General features: G+C 42.5%; 2 protein-coding genes across 2 annotated transcripts; one reads left to right on the top strand and one right to left on the bottom strand.

Moving 5' to 3' along the window:
- Positions 1-294: 294 nt before the first annotated feature.
- cenpo (centromere protein O) lies at positions 295-3,679 on the bottom strand. The gene is made up of 6 exons (XM_015969542.3): positions 3,539-3,679; positions 3,253-3,407; positions 2,866-3,007; positions 2,499-2,770; positions 2,248-2,404; positions 295-1,092 (listed from the first exon to the last, which is right to left on the bottom strand). Exons 1-6 carry the CDS (start codon positions 3,558-3,560, stop codon positions 983-985), a joined length of 858 nt encoding a protein of 285 aa, XP_015825028.3. The 5' UTR covers positions 3,561-3,679; the 3' UTR covers positions 295-982.
- Positions 3,680-4,593: 914 nt separating this feature from the next.
- Positions 4,594-18,517, top strand: slc5a6b (solute carrier family 5 member 6). Its single transcript, XM_015969540.3, has 18 exons — positions 4,594-4,862; positions 5,743-5,852; positions 6,045-6,134; positions 6,309-6,745; positions 6,845-6,910; positions 6,986-7,037; positions 7,122-7,189; positions 8,151-8,305; positions 8,583-8,723; positions 10,162-10,291; positions 10,569-10,657; positions 15,052-15,164; positions 15,249-15,319; positions 15,398-15,484; positions 17,378-17,532; positions 17,607-17,713; positions 17,783-17,904; positions 18,073-18,517. Exons 4-18 carry the CDS (start codon positions 6,398-6,400, stop codon positions 18,193-18,195), a joined length of 1,827 nt encoding a protein of 608 aa, XP_015825026.1. The 5' UTR covers positions 4,594-4,862; positions 5,743-5,852; positions 6,045-6,134; positions 6,309-6,397; the 3' UTR covers positions 18,196-18,517.
- The last annotated feature ends 19 nt before the right edge of the window (positions 18,518-18,536 follow it).

The following is an 18,536-nucleotide window of genomic DNA, read 5'->3' as shown; positions in this document are numbered from 1 at the left end:
GGTTTATGGAACGTAGATGGAAGTATGCTGACCGAATTAAGTTATTAATGTGAGCCTGAAAAGAAAGGGAGCTGTCGAGAATGACACCCAGACTCTTGACATGAGGTGAGGGGGAGACTGTGGCACTGTCAATAGTTAAAGAAAAGCTGTCAGATGTTGAGAGGGTGGAGTTAGTGCCAACTAGAAGAAGTTCAGTTTTATTGCCGTTGAGTTTGAGGAAATTAGAGGTAAACCATGATTTGATTTCAAGCGTGTTTGTACTCACAAATCCCATGATAAAACACACACATTCTGTTTATTTGTGCATAATTTTAATATATGTAAACTGTACAATTGCGCCCCCTGCTGGGCAACATTAGAACAAGGTGTAAAGCAATTTCCTTATGCTAAAGCAGGTGAGACAGAGGTTTGCATGTGGTTTATTGCAGCATTAACAACAAATCTCACTCGTTTGTCTGCACTTTCCTCAAAACTGGCAAAACACATTTAATCTTAGAAGAAAGGCTTCACTTAAAAGAGGAAAACACAGGTGTGTTCCCGTTTCTTGTCCTTGTGGACAATGGAGCAGTTCCATAGGGGACGAGTGCTGAGAGTCCTGAACCACGAGGACTAAACCTGCTGCACAGGCAGCACCGCTGCTCCAACAGGATGCGTCGACTGAGATGAGATGGCTGAACAGAAGAGTGATGATGAGACTCTGCGGGTCTAAAGCTATGCTGAATGTTGCCATGAAATAAATACAAGAACTAGAAGCAACAGACACACGTCAGAGTCTGGATCTGCACCTCTGATAGGAGATGTTGGGTCCATAGCAGAAGGAGCTGGTGAGGCAACAGCAGACAGCCAGAGAGGACACAGGGACAGAGACAGCTCTAGATCAGAGGGTGTCAATAAGGCAGCAGGGAAAGCTGCAGAAACACTATTAAGGAACCTCATACTATAAAGTTTAACCAAACTATTTAGCATGAAAGAGGCGATTATATTAAACAACAGTCCCCATTTTCTTCATGGCCGTCAACGCTCTGTGGACAGGAAGCTCCAGCAGGAGGCTGCAGCTTTTCTTCCACTGCGGGGAGTCTGTAAGTTTCTCATCTGCAAAAAGAAAATATCACATAAACCGTTTTAATATTGGAAAAGAAAATTTCTTCTGCTTTTCGCACAGGGCCCGGTTGGTTTGATAGCATCTTTCCCTTTTAAAGAAGACATATTGTGACATTTTCATGGTTGATACAAACAGATGAAGCTCTTTCCACTGAACCCCTCTCACGTAAAGCACTTTTATTCTCCACCTTTTCATTCCCTTCCAGAATGAGTCTTTTCTGGGCTCTTTCACTAGATGGGAGATGAGCTGTAGCTGGCCACGCCCACCCACCCCCTGATTGGCTGGATCTTTTTTGTTTAATATTTTTATTAGACCGGACCTGGGAGTTTCCTCACAGTAAAACCAGAGATTACGGTTCACTTTCTGCTCTCTCTACCAACATCGTTATAGTTCTAGCTATAGGACTGCGTCACATCCAAGTGAGTCAAACCCAGATGCCCCCCACACGTGCATTTAATGGCACACACCTTTGTCATATTTTTAAATCATGTTATTGAGCCAGTAGTTGCTAAAATGACTCTTTATAGAGTGAATTCAAAGTTTCTCAGCCCCTGCTGTCATGGAGACCACAGCTTGCAAATGTCTGAGGTTCTAAATAACATTCCAACCATGGGAGCACCAGTCCACTTCACATCATCTGTTCATTTGTTCATCCCCCCGCCCCCATCATCTTCCAAGTGGTGTTGCTGGTATTGTTACCATTAGGTTTACACAGCATCACAGCCAGGCCAAGGGAGCAGCAACTTAAGTAAAGAAGTAAACTTCTCTCCCCCAGCTTCTCCAGGGGAAATCCTAAAGCATTCTCAGGCCAGCCGAGAACATTTCCCTGATTGTGACATCACAATAAGGGCCTTTTTGAAATGGCTCATTTTAGGCAACCAAATACAGAAAACAGATGTTTTTTTCCCTTGTTTCTAGAGGCAGCGGAGACCCATCTGGCAACACAAAAACATTCAAAAGTCAGATTTGAATAATGTGTCTTCTATAATAAATGAAATTCTTTAAAAAGTGCATTTTTGAAAAATTATTTAGAATTTCTTTTTTAGCTGATCTGAAACATTCAGGTGTGACAAAAATGAAAAAAAAAAATCTGTGAGGAAACTTTTTCCACTGAAAAACCAGATTATTGAACACAATCGTTCTACCTTCACAGTCCAACTTGACTTGAGTCGGAAGACATCTGCTGAGGTCCTTGTAGTCCAACAAGCAGAGGACAGCCACCTGTTCTGGCATGGTGAACATCAGCACCAGCATCGAACACAAAATGTTGCTCTCCATCACTTCCACAGACTTATGCTGCTCCTAAAGGCGAGGCAGAAGACGTCAGATTATTACCATAGATTATTACTTATAGAATTAAACTGGATTATTTTATAGAATAAACAAAGTCCAGCACCTTCATAAGCTTCAGCTGCTGCCTGCGACCTACGTACGCGTTGAGATGTTGGCTGAGAGTGTCCAGAAACGTCCTGATGCCCGTCTGCAGGTCGCTCTGCTCAGCGAGTGTGTCCAGCGGGATGAAGGGGGGGATGTTGTGTCGACTGATCCTCACCTTTGGATTTGTGTCCATCTCCAGGTTATACGTGTCTAAATAGACGCCCTCGTACCCGGTCGCTATAGACATGCACACTCCTTTACCTTGATGAGTCTTTACAACCTCATATCCACCTTTTTTAGATCATCCAATCAAATGAAGAAGAGATTAGACAGAAATTTGATCATCTGTGTGTAAAATACTAGAGAGGAGGAAGCAAACCAGCTACCGATGAGGCGGTGAGCGCGAAGAAGATCCGTCAGCTCAGAATGTCTGGCCATCAGCCGCAGCACACGTGAGCTCTCCGAGTCTTCATCCATGTCCTCTTCCTCACTGTGGTTGACCTCAGATAGCCTCAGTCTCTGGAGGAGCTGCAGCGATGAGTAAAGCAAACAGGAAGCTCTTGATTATTTTCTTAAAATAAGAAAGTAGATTTATAATAATAAATGGGAGGAACTGGACTTGATGGTTGACTGAGCTTCAGGGACCAAAAACCCTGTTTTGTTTACGTTTTGTCAACTTTAGTTTATAAAAATGGCTGTAAATGTAAACTAGATGTTCTAACCAGGTCCTACAGGTGTTTATGCCTTATGCATTATGCATAAAAAATAAACACCTTATGTGTTTGTAGCTCTGCCTTTAGCTGATCTCTTTTAGTTTTCAGTGCTTCAACTTTAGCCTTCAGCTCCTTCACACGACTCTGCTGCGGCTGAGGATGACTTCCGCGGCTCCTTGCTTCAACTTCCAGCAGACTCAGCTTACTTAAAACACCTAGATGTAATAAAGATAATATTATTAATAAATAATACTTTAATCTTCTGTTACACGGGCGACATCAATGTTGCCAATAAGTGCCACAAACTATGCTTAGCTGTTAGCGAGTTAGCTTTGCTGGTTCGTACCGTTCGAGGACGCTCCCTCCATGTTTCTTCAATATTTCTGTTTGGTTTAAAACGCATAAAAGTAACTAGATGGTAACAAAGCCCATAACACAAGTAAATACACTTAACTGTCGCGGCTGCTGCGCGCGCAACACAAGCGGCGAAAATATAGGAAGCCGTTGTAACATATAATTAGACCACGCCCATTTATAATTTTTCCTTTTTATTTACTATTAGATTAAAGTATTTCTATTTCTACTTGTAAAATGTTGGATATCAAGGTAGAAAAAAAGCTAGGTTTTAGATGTCTAAATCTTTAAAAACAACAAAACTGGATATTGAAGACGTCTTAAATTAAATCCCTCCCGCTAAGAAACAGCGGTTACTTGTTGTGTTTAATTCACATTAAAGTAGTCCATACATTCATTGCGAAATCAAATTATATTAATGCTTTTCCTGTTTAGAATAAAAATGTGTGTATTTTTGAAAAGGTGTGTGTGTTTATTAGTCGGGTATTTATCGGTCTTAAACTAATGACTATTAGTAATATATCTGGCATGTTTGATTAGAAAATTACAAACGTTTGCTGGTAGATATTTTATAACTAAATATATTTATTTTATTTGAACTTTTGGATGTAAAATCCCTCGCATCTAGAAACTGGTTCACTAGATTTTGAATTGGACAAAAGTGTACAAAATTCCAGGTGTTTACTAAACAGATATGTTGTTTGTTCTGACTGATTCTTTGTTAAAAAGTCTTTTCTTTATAAGAATGTGGAAAAGGACATTTCAGACGATATTTGTACCTGTTGAAATGTCAAAAACAATTTTAATAAATGTTTGCAAATATAGTTATTTGTAGCAAAGACAAGTTCACACAGAATTTTTAAGATGACGGTTCATTAATATAAAACTGTATTTCGTGAGTAACAATTTCAAATTGTTTTTTAAAAATAATTCAATATACTGGGAATTATGTTATTTGAGTTTTCGTTTTTGTGGAAGAAAGGGCTTTAGACAGCTACAGCAACACGGGGAAATTTATTTTATGAAAAATGCTGGCTGTTTTATTATATGTCAAATTGGCTTGCCTCACTCCAAAGCGGAAGAAAATAGCTATGGTTTGCGCTCGCGTGGGTTAGGTTAGTAGGTGATAGGTGAGCTAACGTGTTATGAACACAGCCTTTGGAGATAAAACACGGAAGTTACCCTTCTACAAAGTCTGACTCCTGCTCTGCTGAAAGGAATTATTAAGTTACTTATTGGAGGGCTTACACGTGTCTTAACCAGCCTTTTACCGCGTGTTTTAATCCTCTCAGTCCTGCCCCCCTAAACACACACAGGTGAGTTCCGGTTTTTAGAATCTGTTTACACCATCAACATAAATATAGGTTTACACCGACAAACTTGATTTAATGCTTTGTTCTACTCATGGCGTCATGGGTCCTGTCAGATTTGACACACAGAGTGCATTCTGGGAAATGGAGAATGGCAAAAATGTAGCTACAAAGGTAGCTATGACTTTGCTGTATTTGTAAATATAAATATTACATTGATTTCAACTAAATAGATTAATTACAACTGTAAAATAATTAAGTACCCAAATTAGGGTTATTTTAATACTAAAAAAGACTTTTCCCCTTTGATATTTTTATATCTCTTTATATTTAGGTAAATAAGGCCTGTCTATATTTCCAGTTTCTGCAACAACACATAGTAGAGATGCACTGATTCATGTTTTGTAGGCAATTTCTCAGACCTGTACAGCTCTAACCTGATATTCTGATTTGAGCTCATCTGTATATAAAAAAAACATAATTAACTAAATTCAAATGCATTTTTATGATTATGAAAGTAAAATTTCCACATAGAAGATGTTTTATATGTTGAATTTGTGAACTTGGAAAATTATCGGAAAAATCATTGTTACAAGTAAAAAATAACAGAATAATATAGCTTTTGTTTGTGATGGCCTTCAGCTGTTCAGAAGAAATCAGCTTTTTGGGCTCTGTGGTGGGGCAGCTGGTAGCTCTGTTGCCTGCCTGTAAGAAAGTTGCTGGATCAAATCCCAGCTGCAGCTTTTTGTCATGCAGGTGGCGTGTTCTCTCCATGCATGCGTGGAGTTTTCTTCCCACAGACCAAAAACATGCATTTGAAGTTAATCAGTGAATCTAAATCATCCCTGGGTGTGACTGGTTGCTTGTCTCTGTGTTTCTGTGTTAGATTGGAGACCTGTCCAGGGCGTCTCCAACCTCTCATCTGATGACTGCTGGAGATGGACACCAGCTCCCTGTGACCCTACTGAGGATGAAGTGGGTTTAGGGGATGAGTGGGTGAGCTCCTGATCATCACTGACTCCTTTTCTGGTCACCAGAAGATTTTTCTGTTGCATCTCTAAAGAAACGCTTCAACATTCTCTTAGTTTATCAGCAGATGAGCTATAGCTTCTTAATAAAACAGTCTTCATGAATCCTCCCCTTTCACCCTGAGGAGTGTTAGCTGAGTGTGTACCTTGTGACCTTCAGCATTCCTGGAGATTATCGTCGTGGAGACGTCCCGGCTAGACTTCACATTGCTGAAACCGTCATCGTGTTTGCGGACCAGCATGAACAAAGGTGATCTGGCTCACAGGTCACAGTCAGGAGGTTTTCTTCTGCGTTGCTAAGTGTAAAGTCCAGCATGAAAGAGACTGCTTGTTTAGAGCTGCGCTGAAGTTATGTTAATAATCAAAATTAAACGTGAAGCTTTCATTCGGGCATTACGAATTCTCCTTTCTGAATCTCCTTCAGGCTGCTGGAATCGTAGCTGGTGGGAATGAAGAGACACATTTCCTGTTTGTGTGAGCGTGCACCCACGGGAGAAAAGAACCTTCTCCAGAATGAACCCGGCCCAGTACAAGCACTTCGCGGTTGTGGACTATGTGATATTCGCGCTGCTGCTCGCTGCCTCCGTGGCCATCGGGCTGTACTACGCGCTGTCCGGCGGTCGGCAGCGCACCACGCAGGAGTTCCTGATGGCAGACAGAAGCATGCACTGCCTTCCCGTCTCGCTGTCCCTCATCGCCTCCTTCCAGTCGGCCGTGGCGATCATCGGCGTCCCGGCTGAGATCTACGCCCACGGCACTCAGTACTGGTTTATCGGCTGCGCGTACATTCTAGGACTTCTGATTCCTGCTCATGTGTTCATCCCAGTGCTGTACAGGCTGCATCTCACCAGTGCTTACCAGGTATGGCGAGACTGATGAATGAATGAATGAATGAATAGGTGAATGAATGAATGCAGCCGGTAGATGGACTCTGTGCTCACCTGTTGTTTTGATCCACAGTATCTTGAACTGCGTTTCAGCAAAACCGTTCGAATCTGTGGAACTTTGACCTTCATTTTCCAGATGGTGGGTTGATTCAGACGCTCCAAACACAAATCCATGTTTTCTTTTCTGATTGGTGTCACGTTTACCTGGTTTAAGGTCGTCTACATGGGCGTCTGTGTGTACACACCTGCCTTTGCCCTGAACGCAGGTACGAAGAGTTAATCTGTTTTGATTCAGCTCATTAAGGTTAGTTTGACCTTCATTGTGTTTTTATTTTATTTATTTTTTTCAGTTACTGGATTTGAATTATGGGGAGCGGTGTTGGCGACTGGGCTGGTGTGCATGCTGTACACGACAATAGTGAGTTGTGTTTTAGCAGAGCTTAAACGGCTGATTTTAGATTCTTAAAGAGCAAGTCATCCCCTACCAGAGTTTTACTCCACTCCCACTTCATGTTTGAAAAATGCAACAAATGCTGTTGCCAGGCAGACCGAGAGGGTGGAGCCGCTAACAAATACACGCAGGCTCACAACGACATTGTGACATCATAATGTACCAGGTAATTTCATAGTGTGCCTCTTAGCTAATAGGGATGGCAGATTTAAATTCAAATGCTGTGCAGAGTTTTTACCTGACGACGGCGCAACACTGGCAATTTTAGGCAGAATATTTAAATTTCAACAAAGATGCACTTACGTGCCCAATTATTGACTACACGTGTCTGCAGCACGATTAGACACTCGTTTATATAGTTTATCAGCAAAAAAGTACATTTGGGGGGGACTTGCTCTTTAAAGAGCAAGTCAACCCCTACCAGAGTCTAACTCCACTCCCACTTCATGTTTGAAAAATGCAACAAATGCTGTTGCCTGGCAGACCGAGAGGGCGGAGCTGCTAACAAATACACACACACTCAGGCTCACGACAGCATTGTGACATCATAATGTACCAGTTTACATCATAGCATACCTCTTAGCCAATAGCGGTGGCAGATTTAAATTTAAATACAGTACAGAGTTTTTACCTGACAACGGCGCAACACTGCCAGTTTTAGGCAGAATATTTAAATTTCAACAAAGATGCACTTACGTGCCCAATTATTGACTACACGTGTCTGCAGCACGATTAGACACTCGTTTATATAGTTTATCAGCAAAAAAAATTCATTTGGGGGGACTTGCTCTTTAAGAAAAGAATCAGTGACTAAGTTAACACATGTTGCCATGGTGACATAGTCAGGCTCCACAAGATCAGGATGCTGAAGACTTTCAACGTGTAACAAGCAGGACCAGAACTTCTCATGGTGATCTGCCATTTGCAGGGCGGGCTGAAGGCCGTCATCTGGACTGACGTGTTTCAGACGGTCGTGATGTTTGCAGGCCAGCTGGCGGTCATCGTGGTGGGAGTGCAGAGGACTGGGGGAGTGTCAGAAGTCTGGAGGAAAGTGTTGGAGGGAAACCGCATCTCTGGTGTGGAGTGAGTAGAGGGAACACCGAAGCCGTTTTGGTTTCCTCTGAGATAAATTTGACACTGTAGACATGTTTGATGATGGATGAATCCTATTTGTCTATTTCTGTTTGAATCAGCTTCCACAAAAACTAGAAACAGAAGCGTCGCGCGGAAGGAAGACTTCTTGTTTCATTTATAAAGAACCACATGTTTCTGAATGCATCTACAGAGCAACAGGCTGAAGGAAAGCTGTCGAGTCAGCCTCAGCATCTCCACTCTGAACCATCTTCTCTCCTGTCTCTAGCCTGAACCCAGATCCCACAGAGAGACACACCTTCTGGACTCTGGGGGTGGGCGGGGTTTTCCTCATGCTGTCCCTGTATGGAGTGAACCAGGCTCAGGTGCAGCGGTACCTCAGCGCCCGCACCGAGAGGCAGGCTGTCAGGTATGTTGTCTTAGATGGGCACTGATGGTACACTAGAGGGCGCTGACAGACACTGTTTAGTAAACATGCTGAGACTTTAGTGATTCCCAGTTTTTCTCCAATATCTCCTGCATGTTGAAAACTTAAATTCAGACCTCCTCAGCCTACAGTTTTTATTTAATCGCAGGGTTTTTCCTAGCTCAAACTGAGGCAGAGGTGGTACCATCCTGACCATGCGCCAGCACATGTGTACTCTGTGCATTCAACTGCCTCACTTTTTTAAAGGCTTAATATTATAAAAGGCTCAATAAGATGCATTAGATTGGTGCTTAGTTCCCTTTTTCACATCTGATATTTATAGTTAATTTGACCTACATTTCAGTAACATTTTAGGTTTGTATTAATAACACTCATCTTAGTCAAAATAACACATAAATATATCCAATAAAATATAATGCATTTCATTAACATCCATTTGTATTGGAAATGGTAACAACATTTAATTTCTGCTGCAAACAATGTAATGGTGGCATGTCTATTATGTATGGTTAGGGTTGGGGGGGGGGGTTCCGTTTTGCCCTGGCCCCCAAAATGCTTTGAAACGGCCCTGGGTGTGTGACTGAGTTTCGAAGGTGATCTGAATCGTATCAGATGTATAAATATTACATGTGTATAACTTATTGTTTTATACAAGTAAAAACGTGTAGTGGAGATGAATCTACCTACATTTAACTTTTAAACAGTTTGATCAAAGGGATCTCCTGACCGCAAAGCCGAGAGCGCGTTTCGATGCTGCGTCAGTGAAGTGAAATCACCGCAGCACAGGATGAGCTGAGCGCGTCAGGAACGATTAAAAGACAGAGTACCAGAGGATTTAAGCAGATATGGTCGATCATGTGTTAATGATAATGTTTTTTGTTGCACCACCTTAAGAATGTATCGTGCGCCGGACGCAGCTGGCGCACCTACGATCAGCGTAATGTAGGCAGAAACTGGATCTGTCCCTGAAAGATATCTAGCCCCCAGATCCCTGCTCCTGGATGAAAAACTGGACATTTTGATCAAACTAGGAACCCCCCCCCCCCCCCCCCCCCCCACCCCCACCCCCCCGGACGCCCTGGACAGCGAGTGAAAAGTGGACATGTCCGGGGGAAAGAGGACGTATGGTCAGCCTACAACAGCACCAACCATATATACCAACTAGCGAGAAAAGCAATTTTTGATCTGTTTCTGCAGCGGTTTTAGTGCTTTTCGGTGCGCTGCTGCTGATACAGCGCCCCTATAGTGGCGCAATGCTGCATCTGCAGTTAAAATAACATCCATATAGCTGGGGGCAGAGTGAAATCAGGCTGGGGCGGCCGCCACGCAAATTTTAACGCAGGAAAAACCTTGAATCGACTCCATCAGAAGTAGATTTTAGAAACATCGGTGACCTTACTGGTGGCCGTGTGTCATGCAGGTCGTGCTACATGGTGTTTCCTTCCCTGCAGCTGGCTCTGGCTCTAAGCTGCATCATGGGTCTGGTCATGTTTGCCCGATACTGTGGAGAGGACCGCTCTGAGCAACTGGGCAGCTCTTCTACAGATGCAGTAAGTCTAAGATGCACACAAAGATGTCGCTGTTTCTCGTCTAAAAAGGTTCATGCTAGCTCCTCTGAGCACCTAAACTACATCAGCTCCAGCATTTGCATGCTTTACTGTCCTTTTTCTCTGCTGCACGTTAGACTTGTTATATAAAAGTGGGGTCTGTTTATTCACATAAAGGTGACATTGTCAGATTTACGATTTGGCTCACGTGGCGAAATGGGGGTTATGCAAATGAAACTGAATCAACCTGGAAGTTGTCATGGTGATTTTTCTTGCACAGATGGTGCTATACTTTGTGATGGACATGCTGCAGGACCTGCCTGGGCTGCCCGGGCTGTTTGTTGCTTGTCTGTTCAGCGCAGCGCTCAGGTACGGGGGTTTCCACAGAGTCACTGAGCCATCACTTCATTTGCTGCTTCAACAGCAGCAGGAAGATTTTACTGTTGGGTTTAATCATTATCCAACACCTAATTCATCATTCATGGCACAAGGCTGTGGTTAACAGTTAGTTAGGATGAGTTAATCATAGTAGATTTGTTGCAGAATGAAAAGTAACATCATAACTGAATATTTAAACACAAAATGAACTTCAGCGGTTCAAATAAAAGCAAAACATATAATCCAGGATCTTATAATTCAATTCAATTCAAGTTTATTTATATAGCGCCAAATCCCGACAAGAGTCGTCTCAAGGCACTTCACATAATAAACATTCCAATACAGGTCAGTTTATTAAGCCAGTCAGAAAAAAAGTTTCCTATATAAGGAACCCAGCAAATTGCATACAGCAATCCTCATACTAAGCAAGCATGTAGCGACTGTGGAGAGGAAAACTCCCTTTTTTTATTATACATGTCTTTTTTATTTTAGAAAAATAGACCTGACAAGTACATTTCAAAACAACGTGAATTTTCTCAAGTTTTACCCCAAGAACAAACCCCAGGCAGCCAACCCTGAACAGGAATGGAAGAGAGGAGAAAAAACAAACAGAAAAACAAACAAACAAAAATAAATAAGGGGGGCTACTCAGAAACAATAGTTGTGGATTTCTTGACGAATGTCAAAAAAGTTTGCCAAGCTTTATAGAATTTGTTTACAGAACCACGGACGGTGTATCTGATTTTTTTAAGATCCTTGCATCTCTTATCCAGTGGGCATGAGTGGGAGGAAAAGAGTCCTTCCACTTCAGCAAAACAGCTCTTCTGGCCAGTAAGGTAAAAAAGGATAGGATTCTTAGTTTGGAGTGTGATAAGGTCAGATCTGGGGCGACACCAAATATAGCAGAGACAGGGTTTGGCTCCACCTGACACTGCAGAACTTCAGATATTGTACCGAAACTGATCTCCAAAAGTTAGCCAGGGAGGGGCACGACCAATACATATGTAGTAAAGAGCCAGGAGCACCCCTACATTTTTCGCAAGTTGGGTCTATGTTTGGGTATAGACGTGCCAACTTGGCCTTAGACAGGTGCACACGGTGGACCATCTTAAATTGCACTAGTGCATGCCGAGCACACATAGATGAGGAGTGCACCTGGCCCAGTATAGATGCCCACACGTCATCTGAGATTGTAAAATTGAGGTTCTGCTCCCAGGCAGTTTTAATAGCCACTAATGAAGGACATCATCGTTTAGTGATAGAGTTATAACGCTTAGACATTACTCCTCCCACTGTGGGGTTTACCAATAAAAACTCATCCAATGGGTTTATTTGGAAATTGGGGCGTCATACTCTGCACGTAATGCCTGACCTGCAAGAACCTGAAAAATTGAATGGACGCGATCCCAAATTTAGTTGTCAGCTGGGGAAAACTAGAAAAGAGATCATCAGAATATGAGTCTGTGAAATGTTTTAGACCTTTTTTATGCCAAAAAAGAAAGGCAGCATCAGCCATTGATGGAGAGAACAATTGGTTAGCTGCAATTGGACTTAAAAGTGAAAGAGCCTGAAGACCCCGAGTTTTTCTGAACTGAGACAAGATTTTCAGGGACTGCTTAACCACTGGGCTCCCGGAAGCGATAGAACAGGAAAGTGGAAGTGGCGCACCTAGGAGTGCAGAAAGAGAGACTGTTGCACCAACTGCAGGGGCCTCCATGGTGACCCAGATTGGAGATAAAGATTCAAGATGAAAGTGCCTCCAGTGCAGCATACTCCTAATGTTCGCAGCCCAGTAGTGGTGCTGGAAATTGGGTAAGGCCGCTGGAGGAAGGCCTTTCTCAGCCTAGGATGTTTGCCATTCCAGATAAAAGAGAGGATTAAGGAGTCTGGAGATTTACAAAAAGATTTAGGGATCATAATAGGAAGACACTGGAAGAGATAAAGAAATTTGGGGAGAAGCATCGTTTTCACAGTTTATTCTGCCCGTAAGAGACAGTACTAAAGGGGACCATTTAGATAGCAGTTGCTTCACTTGATCAAATAGTGGAAGAAAGTTACTCTTGAACAAGTCACAAAAATGCCTAGTGACCCCCCCCCCCCCCCCCCCCCCCCCAGGTATTTCAATTGGTTAGTAACAACCTTTAAGGTAAAACTTTCATAATTGAGACAGATGGCCTCCCTATTAATCGGAAACTGTTCGCTCTTATTCAAGTTAAGTTTATAGCCGGAGAACGTACTAAAGTTATCCAAAATCCGGAGCACCGCTGGGAGAGACCCGAGTGGATCGGAAGAGGGAAGAGGAAGGAAGAGGAAGGAAGGAAGGGAAGAAAAACAACATACATAAAGAAAGTAAAATACATTTTAAGAAGAAAATTAGCTGTCTCAAACGAACCCCCCACCCCTTCAAAAAAAAACTGAAAACAACACAGGTTGCAAAACAAAAGCAACCACTGTAATTCTCCTACTCATCATCAGCATACCAAAAATATACTCTCAGACTAAACCAACTTTTCCCTGCGTCACAACAAATAAACAACTATTCTTCACCCAGCTGAAAATTGAGGGCTAAATAGAGCGTCAAACATACAACGAGATTTTTTATCTAGGAATGAACTACCAACAAAACCGCGCACTGGTCCTTTCTCAACAGGTATTGATTATTAAAATTTTTATGCAATATAATCGGCCTGTGGCTGTTGGAAGTCCCGATAGTACCTGAGAAGTTCAGAAGGTCCAAGCCGGATAACGGTGATGCACTATGTTCCCCCTCCATAGACCGAAGGAGGTCGGCTGCCGCGGAAACGGACCGCAACCACCGTCTCTCCCCATCCGGGAGGGTGACGCGCAGCCTCGCAGGGAAGAGAAGAGACGGCCGCAGTCCTTTGGTGTAGAGTTCAGCCCACTTCTTCAGGACGTCAGGCTGGATAACCTAGCCTTTTATATGGAGACATGTTGGAGGCAGGGCAAGGGAGAGCCGTCTTTACCGACTGTACACTCCACCTCCCTCTACTCCCCCACTTGTCCAGATCTGGGCTAACATCAGATTTTAACCATAAGCCATATCAAATAAAAATGTTTCAAGCCTAGTCTTGTTGGATTTTAAAGGGATAGTTCCTACCTTTTAAATGTGGTTCTGAAGAAAATATTTTGGTAACTTAATTTTTACCTTTAGAAAACTGTTTGAACAACCTCAGTTTGGAGAAATTAAGTAGTTCTGACCAGATTGACAGGCTAACGGTCAGTTTGACCAAGATCAAAGTTGACTCTTTCATCTTGAATTTCACGTTACAGCGCTGGATGTTGTTTTGACAGAAACATGATGTTGCTATAGTTAGCTGCTGCTGCCTTTAGCTCCTGAAAAAACAGAAATGTGTGTAAATAGTTGTTTTTTGAAAGTGAAAACAGTGTCAGTGTTTATAAAGAAATGTTTGCATAAATTAAAATGTATAATGTTGGAGTTGTTTTAAATGTACTTTGGGTTTGACTTTACTGTGACTAGCCGTTAGCTCATCAGTCTGGTTAGAATTGAACTCTTTCTCTAAACTGAAATCATTCCAAATAGGACTGTGTAAATAATCACATTTGTGATTATTTGTGATTAAAGTAGGATGTGAAAAATCTACTTAAATAGGGGAGGGGGGCTTAGGTTTCGTCTTTCTAGTACCTATAATGCAGCTTTGAATCTCATTCCTCAGCTGTTTCAGTCTCGATCACACGCCCTGAATGAATGAATGAAATATTTATTTCAAACATTATAATAAGAATAAAAATAACTGTTATAATAATGATAATAATAACAAAGTCATTGTAGACATTAAAAATAAAATCACACTGATAATCACACAAAAATTAAATTATCATATTCTGTGCCCTGCACCTAATCAACACAGCAACTCCCTAAATAGAGGATAACAACTCATCGGGGTAGAGTGGAGGGGTACTCAGAGTAGTTTCTGCTCGTTAAACAGCAGTAGACAGCTACAGCTTATATGAGTCTCCAGTCAGAATTGGCAAAGCTCCTCGGATGAGAAGTGAAACATCTTCAAGAAACCAAAGAAGTCCAGTTGCCTTCATTTAAACCCTTTTGTGTAAACACCAGTCATACTGTATAATCTAATGTCTCACTTTCTGTATGTTCAGAGTGAGGCTTTTATTTTGTAGAGCTGCACCACAGCCTCTCTGGTGTGTTTTCATCTGAACAAAAGGATTACCAAATGCTTTGTGTTTTTTCACCTATTAAAAAACACTCATGTTAAATAATAACAATTTACTGCAGTAATTCACTAAAAGTCATCAGAAGGTTACTCAGAGAAGTGTAAAGAAGAAATAAAACAATGGTGTTAATAAATATTATGTGTATTGTTTCCATTTTTATTTAAATTCAGCACCATCTCCTCTGCTTTTAACTCTCTGGCTACTGTGACAATGGAAGATCTCATCAAACCACATTTCCCCTCCATGTCCGAGTCTAGAGCGACCCTGGTGTCCAAAGCTTTAGGTGAGCCTGTGTTAGAACCCACCAGCTGATGAGGTGGAGCCGAAGTTTGTTCTAAAGTGTTTTTATCTGTTTCTCCACAACAAGCTATGTCCTATGGGTTGATCTGTCTTGCCATGGCTTATCTCACTCACCTGATGGGGGATTCGGTGTTACAGGTAAGCTCGCGTGGTGTTTGGTTCAATTATAATCCTCATTTCTGTCTCTATTAGCAAGAAACTTTGTCTAAACTCCAGGTGGCTTTGAAAATCTTTGGAGTGGTTGGTGGTCCTATTCTTGGTCTGTTTTGTCTGGGGATGTTCTTCCCTTGTGCCAACTCCACCGTAAGTTGAAGCCGAACCACCTCACACAAACACAAGTGGGAAAGTGTGATATAGTTTAATGCTAAAAGGTAAATTCAGACTCAGTAGTGTTCTTAAAAACCGATTTCTGCTGGAGGTTGGGGAGATAAAATGGCTTGACTTTTTCTAAGATGTTTTTCTGTATGAGCCAAAAATCATTAAACTGACAGATTTGCATCAAAGTTTCAAAAATTGCTCAGTTAATATGTTTGAATAATTAAATACGTGTCTTTTTCACTTGCAAATGGTGAGGAATTCCCCCATGTAACGCAAGGGCTCATGGGGGCTAGGAATAGGCATTTGTGTAAACCACGACCAGTGGTGGAAAAAGTGGGGATGCACTGTATGCAACGGATAGGGGAGGGGGCGCCACAGCGGTGATGGAAAAAAGAGTTTTAGTCTAGCCTCGTGAACTAGACCAAATTCTTGCTTTGCAAAGTTCGGTCTAGCAACGCTCCAGTGGAACCTCTGCAGCCCCAACTGCATTCTGGCTGGCCAATCACAGCTCTCTAGAGGGGTTTCAAACACATAAAGAGCTGTGATTGGTCCATAATGGTGGGCCAATCATAGTGCTCTATCTGCTTAGTGAACAAATCACAGAGCTTTATCCGCTTTGTGGGCCAATCAGGGCACTCTATTTGTCTGGTGGGTGGGATGATGCAACAGAGTGAAACAAGAGTATGTCACATTCATTGTCCAGTGGAATGTGGAGATCATTTGAAAGACAACGGTAGAACCCGCCCCACAACCGAGCCGTCAATGGAGCGTTGGCTTGCCAGGCTAGTTTTAGTCAGTATTCCCAGTGTTTAATAACAGATCTATATTTGGCTGTTGGCTGCAAATGATATAATTAATAACAGAAGCACTTTAGTAACTAGCCTCAGCGCTCCAGCTCCCTCTGACACATGCTGGAGTGCGGTTGGAGGTATGGAGGCACCACAGATCTACTAAGTTGTTTGTTTATTCCGGAAAATGCTCTAGAATCCGGTCGCACTAATGAGCACCAATATGGAGCCAAGCTCTGGTGTCACAACGAGAGTAAATGTGATGTGCAGCTCCCGTCTAACGGGCGTAAACAGGACCGACTGGGAAATTACCGGTGGGCCGCTCCGAGGTCGGTGTTTAGGAGCGACACTCTGTTGATCACCTAAAAGCTGTTTGATGAGAGGATTTTACCTGTCGGTGAGCTACTGTCAACAACAAAATCTTTAGACACCCAAAGGACTGTAGGGACCTGTTATACGCCTATATAATTTTCATAATTAATAGTGAGTGAGTAAATAGTCTACACAGAGCCCATAAGTGATGGAAGATCAAGGTCATGTCTGCATACCCCTCAGAAAGTAGGTTGTTGTCCCTCGGTTGTGGAGCGAAAAGCTACAACTGTCTTTCAAACCCTCTCTGCATGCAACTGGACAGCGCTAGGACCAATCAGAGCAACCGACAACGTGACATCGTCATCACTATGGAGGTCCGTCAACGCAGCAGTCATACACTGTCGAAGAGGAAGAAGCAAAAACATCCTCCATCTGCTTTTGTCCCAAAGAAAAACCCAAGTCTAAATCATCCAAAGTTGACGCCATCTTGGTAGTCTTTCTCTGTCGTAGCTCTGGGACTAAGCCCCCCCCCCCCCCCCCCCCCCCCCCGCAATAGAGCATGGCTAGACCGACCTGCAGAGCAAAACCTTTTTGCTACGGATTGTCTAGATGTCTAAGCTAGTTCAGACCTGCTTTAATAGGTAATTAGCATAAGCGGAGTCTGAACTATCATGCTTTGTTTGAATGGTAATAAACATGTAAAAATCAAATATCTAAAGGAGTTCTAAAACGATCCAACAACAGAATTGGACGTTCAGCTGTTTTCCATCCATCTCAGGGTGCAGTAGCAGGTCTGGGAGCAGGTCTGGGTGTAGCTTTCTGGATCGGCGTGGGGAGCATCGTCACTCGTAGCTCCGGTTCAGAACCGCTGCCGCCCAGCTGTCGAGTCATCCTGGCGTCAGACAACACAACAGCATTCAGCAATATCACAAGGTGAGTCCCTATCAGGGTCGTGTGCTGCCTGCGCTGCTCTCGTCTCACACCCAGATCATCTGTTTTGTCTTCAGCCGAGCCTCTGGGCTGAAGAGGTTCTATTTGTTGTCCTACATGTGGTACAGCGGGTTCAGCTGCTTCACAGTCATAATAACAGGACTGATCATCAGCTTCCTCACCGGTACGGCCTCCACAACCCAGCATGTTGCTGTAATTACAGCCTTTAAATGGTTCTTCTTCTTAAATCAAGGCCCGATGAAAGAAGAGGATGTGACACCTGGAACAATTTATCCATTATCAGAGAAACTCTTTTGTTTTCTACCTGAGGGGATGAGGAAGAAGCTGTGCTGTGTAACTCCTCAGAGACCGCCTGTGAGTTACAATAAACCTTTCATCACTAACTCCATTATATTTTGTTTTGCAGTTACATAAAAAGTGTTTATTTAATCTAAATTTCATCCTCAGAACAAAATATTTTTTCAACAACAAAACTGATGATTAAAATGTGCAGCAGATATGTAAACATGATCTTTGTGTTAGTTCTCAGCTCAGAGTGCGCCTCCACCACACAAAGAGAGGAACGGGCTGAGCTTCCCTCAACACAAACCCTCCCAGGAGGAGACGGACGAGTTTCTTCCTCTAGAATATGAAACATCGGTGTGATGAGGACTGGAAATTGTCCTGGCCTTTCCACGTCCTCTACAGTGCTCACCTGTTTCAGTCAGCTGCTTTTGTATTTTGTACGAGCTTTGTTTTTATACCTGTAAAAACTGCACTATTTTGTTACCCAGACGAGGTTTTAGGAGCCGCAGAGCAAAAAAAAATCTTTTTCTTGTTGACGTTTGGTGGAAAATCACTACTGGAGCTATACCGAGTGAAAAAAACAGCGACAGATTGACTCATGTCTGTAATCCAACAGAGAAGCTTAAAGTTTTCAAAAAAAAAATCAATAAAAACATTAAAAAAAAAACATTTTTATGTTTAACGGCACTGCACCTTTTTAT

The sequence above is a fragment of the Nothobranchius furzeri genome, chromosome 18 (assembly GCF_043380555.1).
Source record: "Nothobranchius furzeri strain GRZ-AD chromosome 18, NfurGRZ-RIMD1, whole genome shotgun sequence".
NCBI lineage: Eukaryota > Metazoa > Chordata > Actinopteri > Cyprinodontiformes > Nothobranchiidae > Nothobranchius > Nothobranchius furzeri.
The sequence above is the reverse complement of the archived record's forward strand: the minus strand, read 5'-3'. Positions and strand labels throughout refer to the sequence as shown.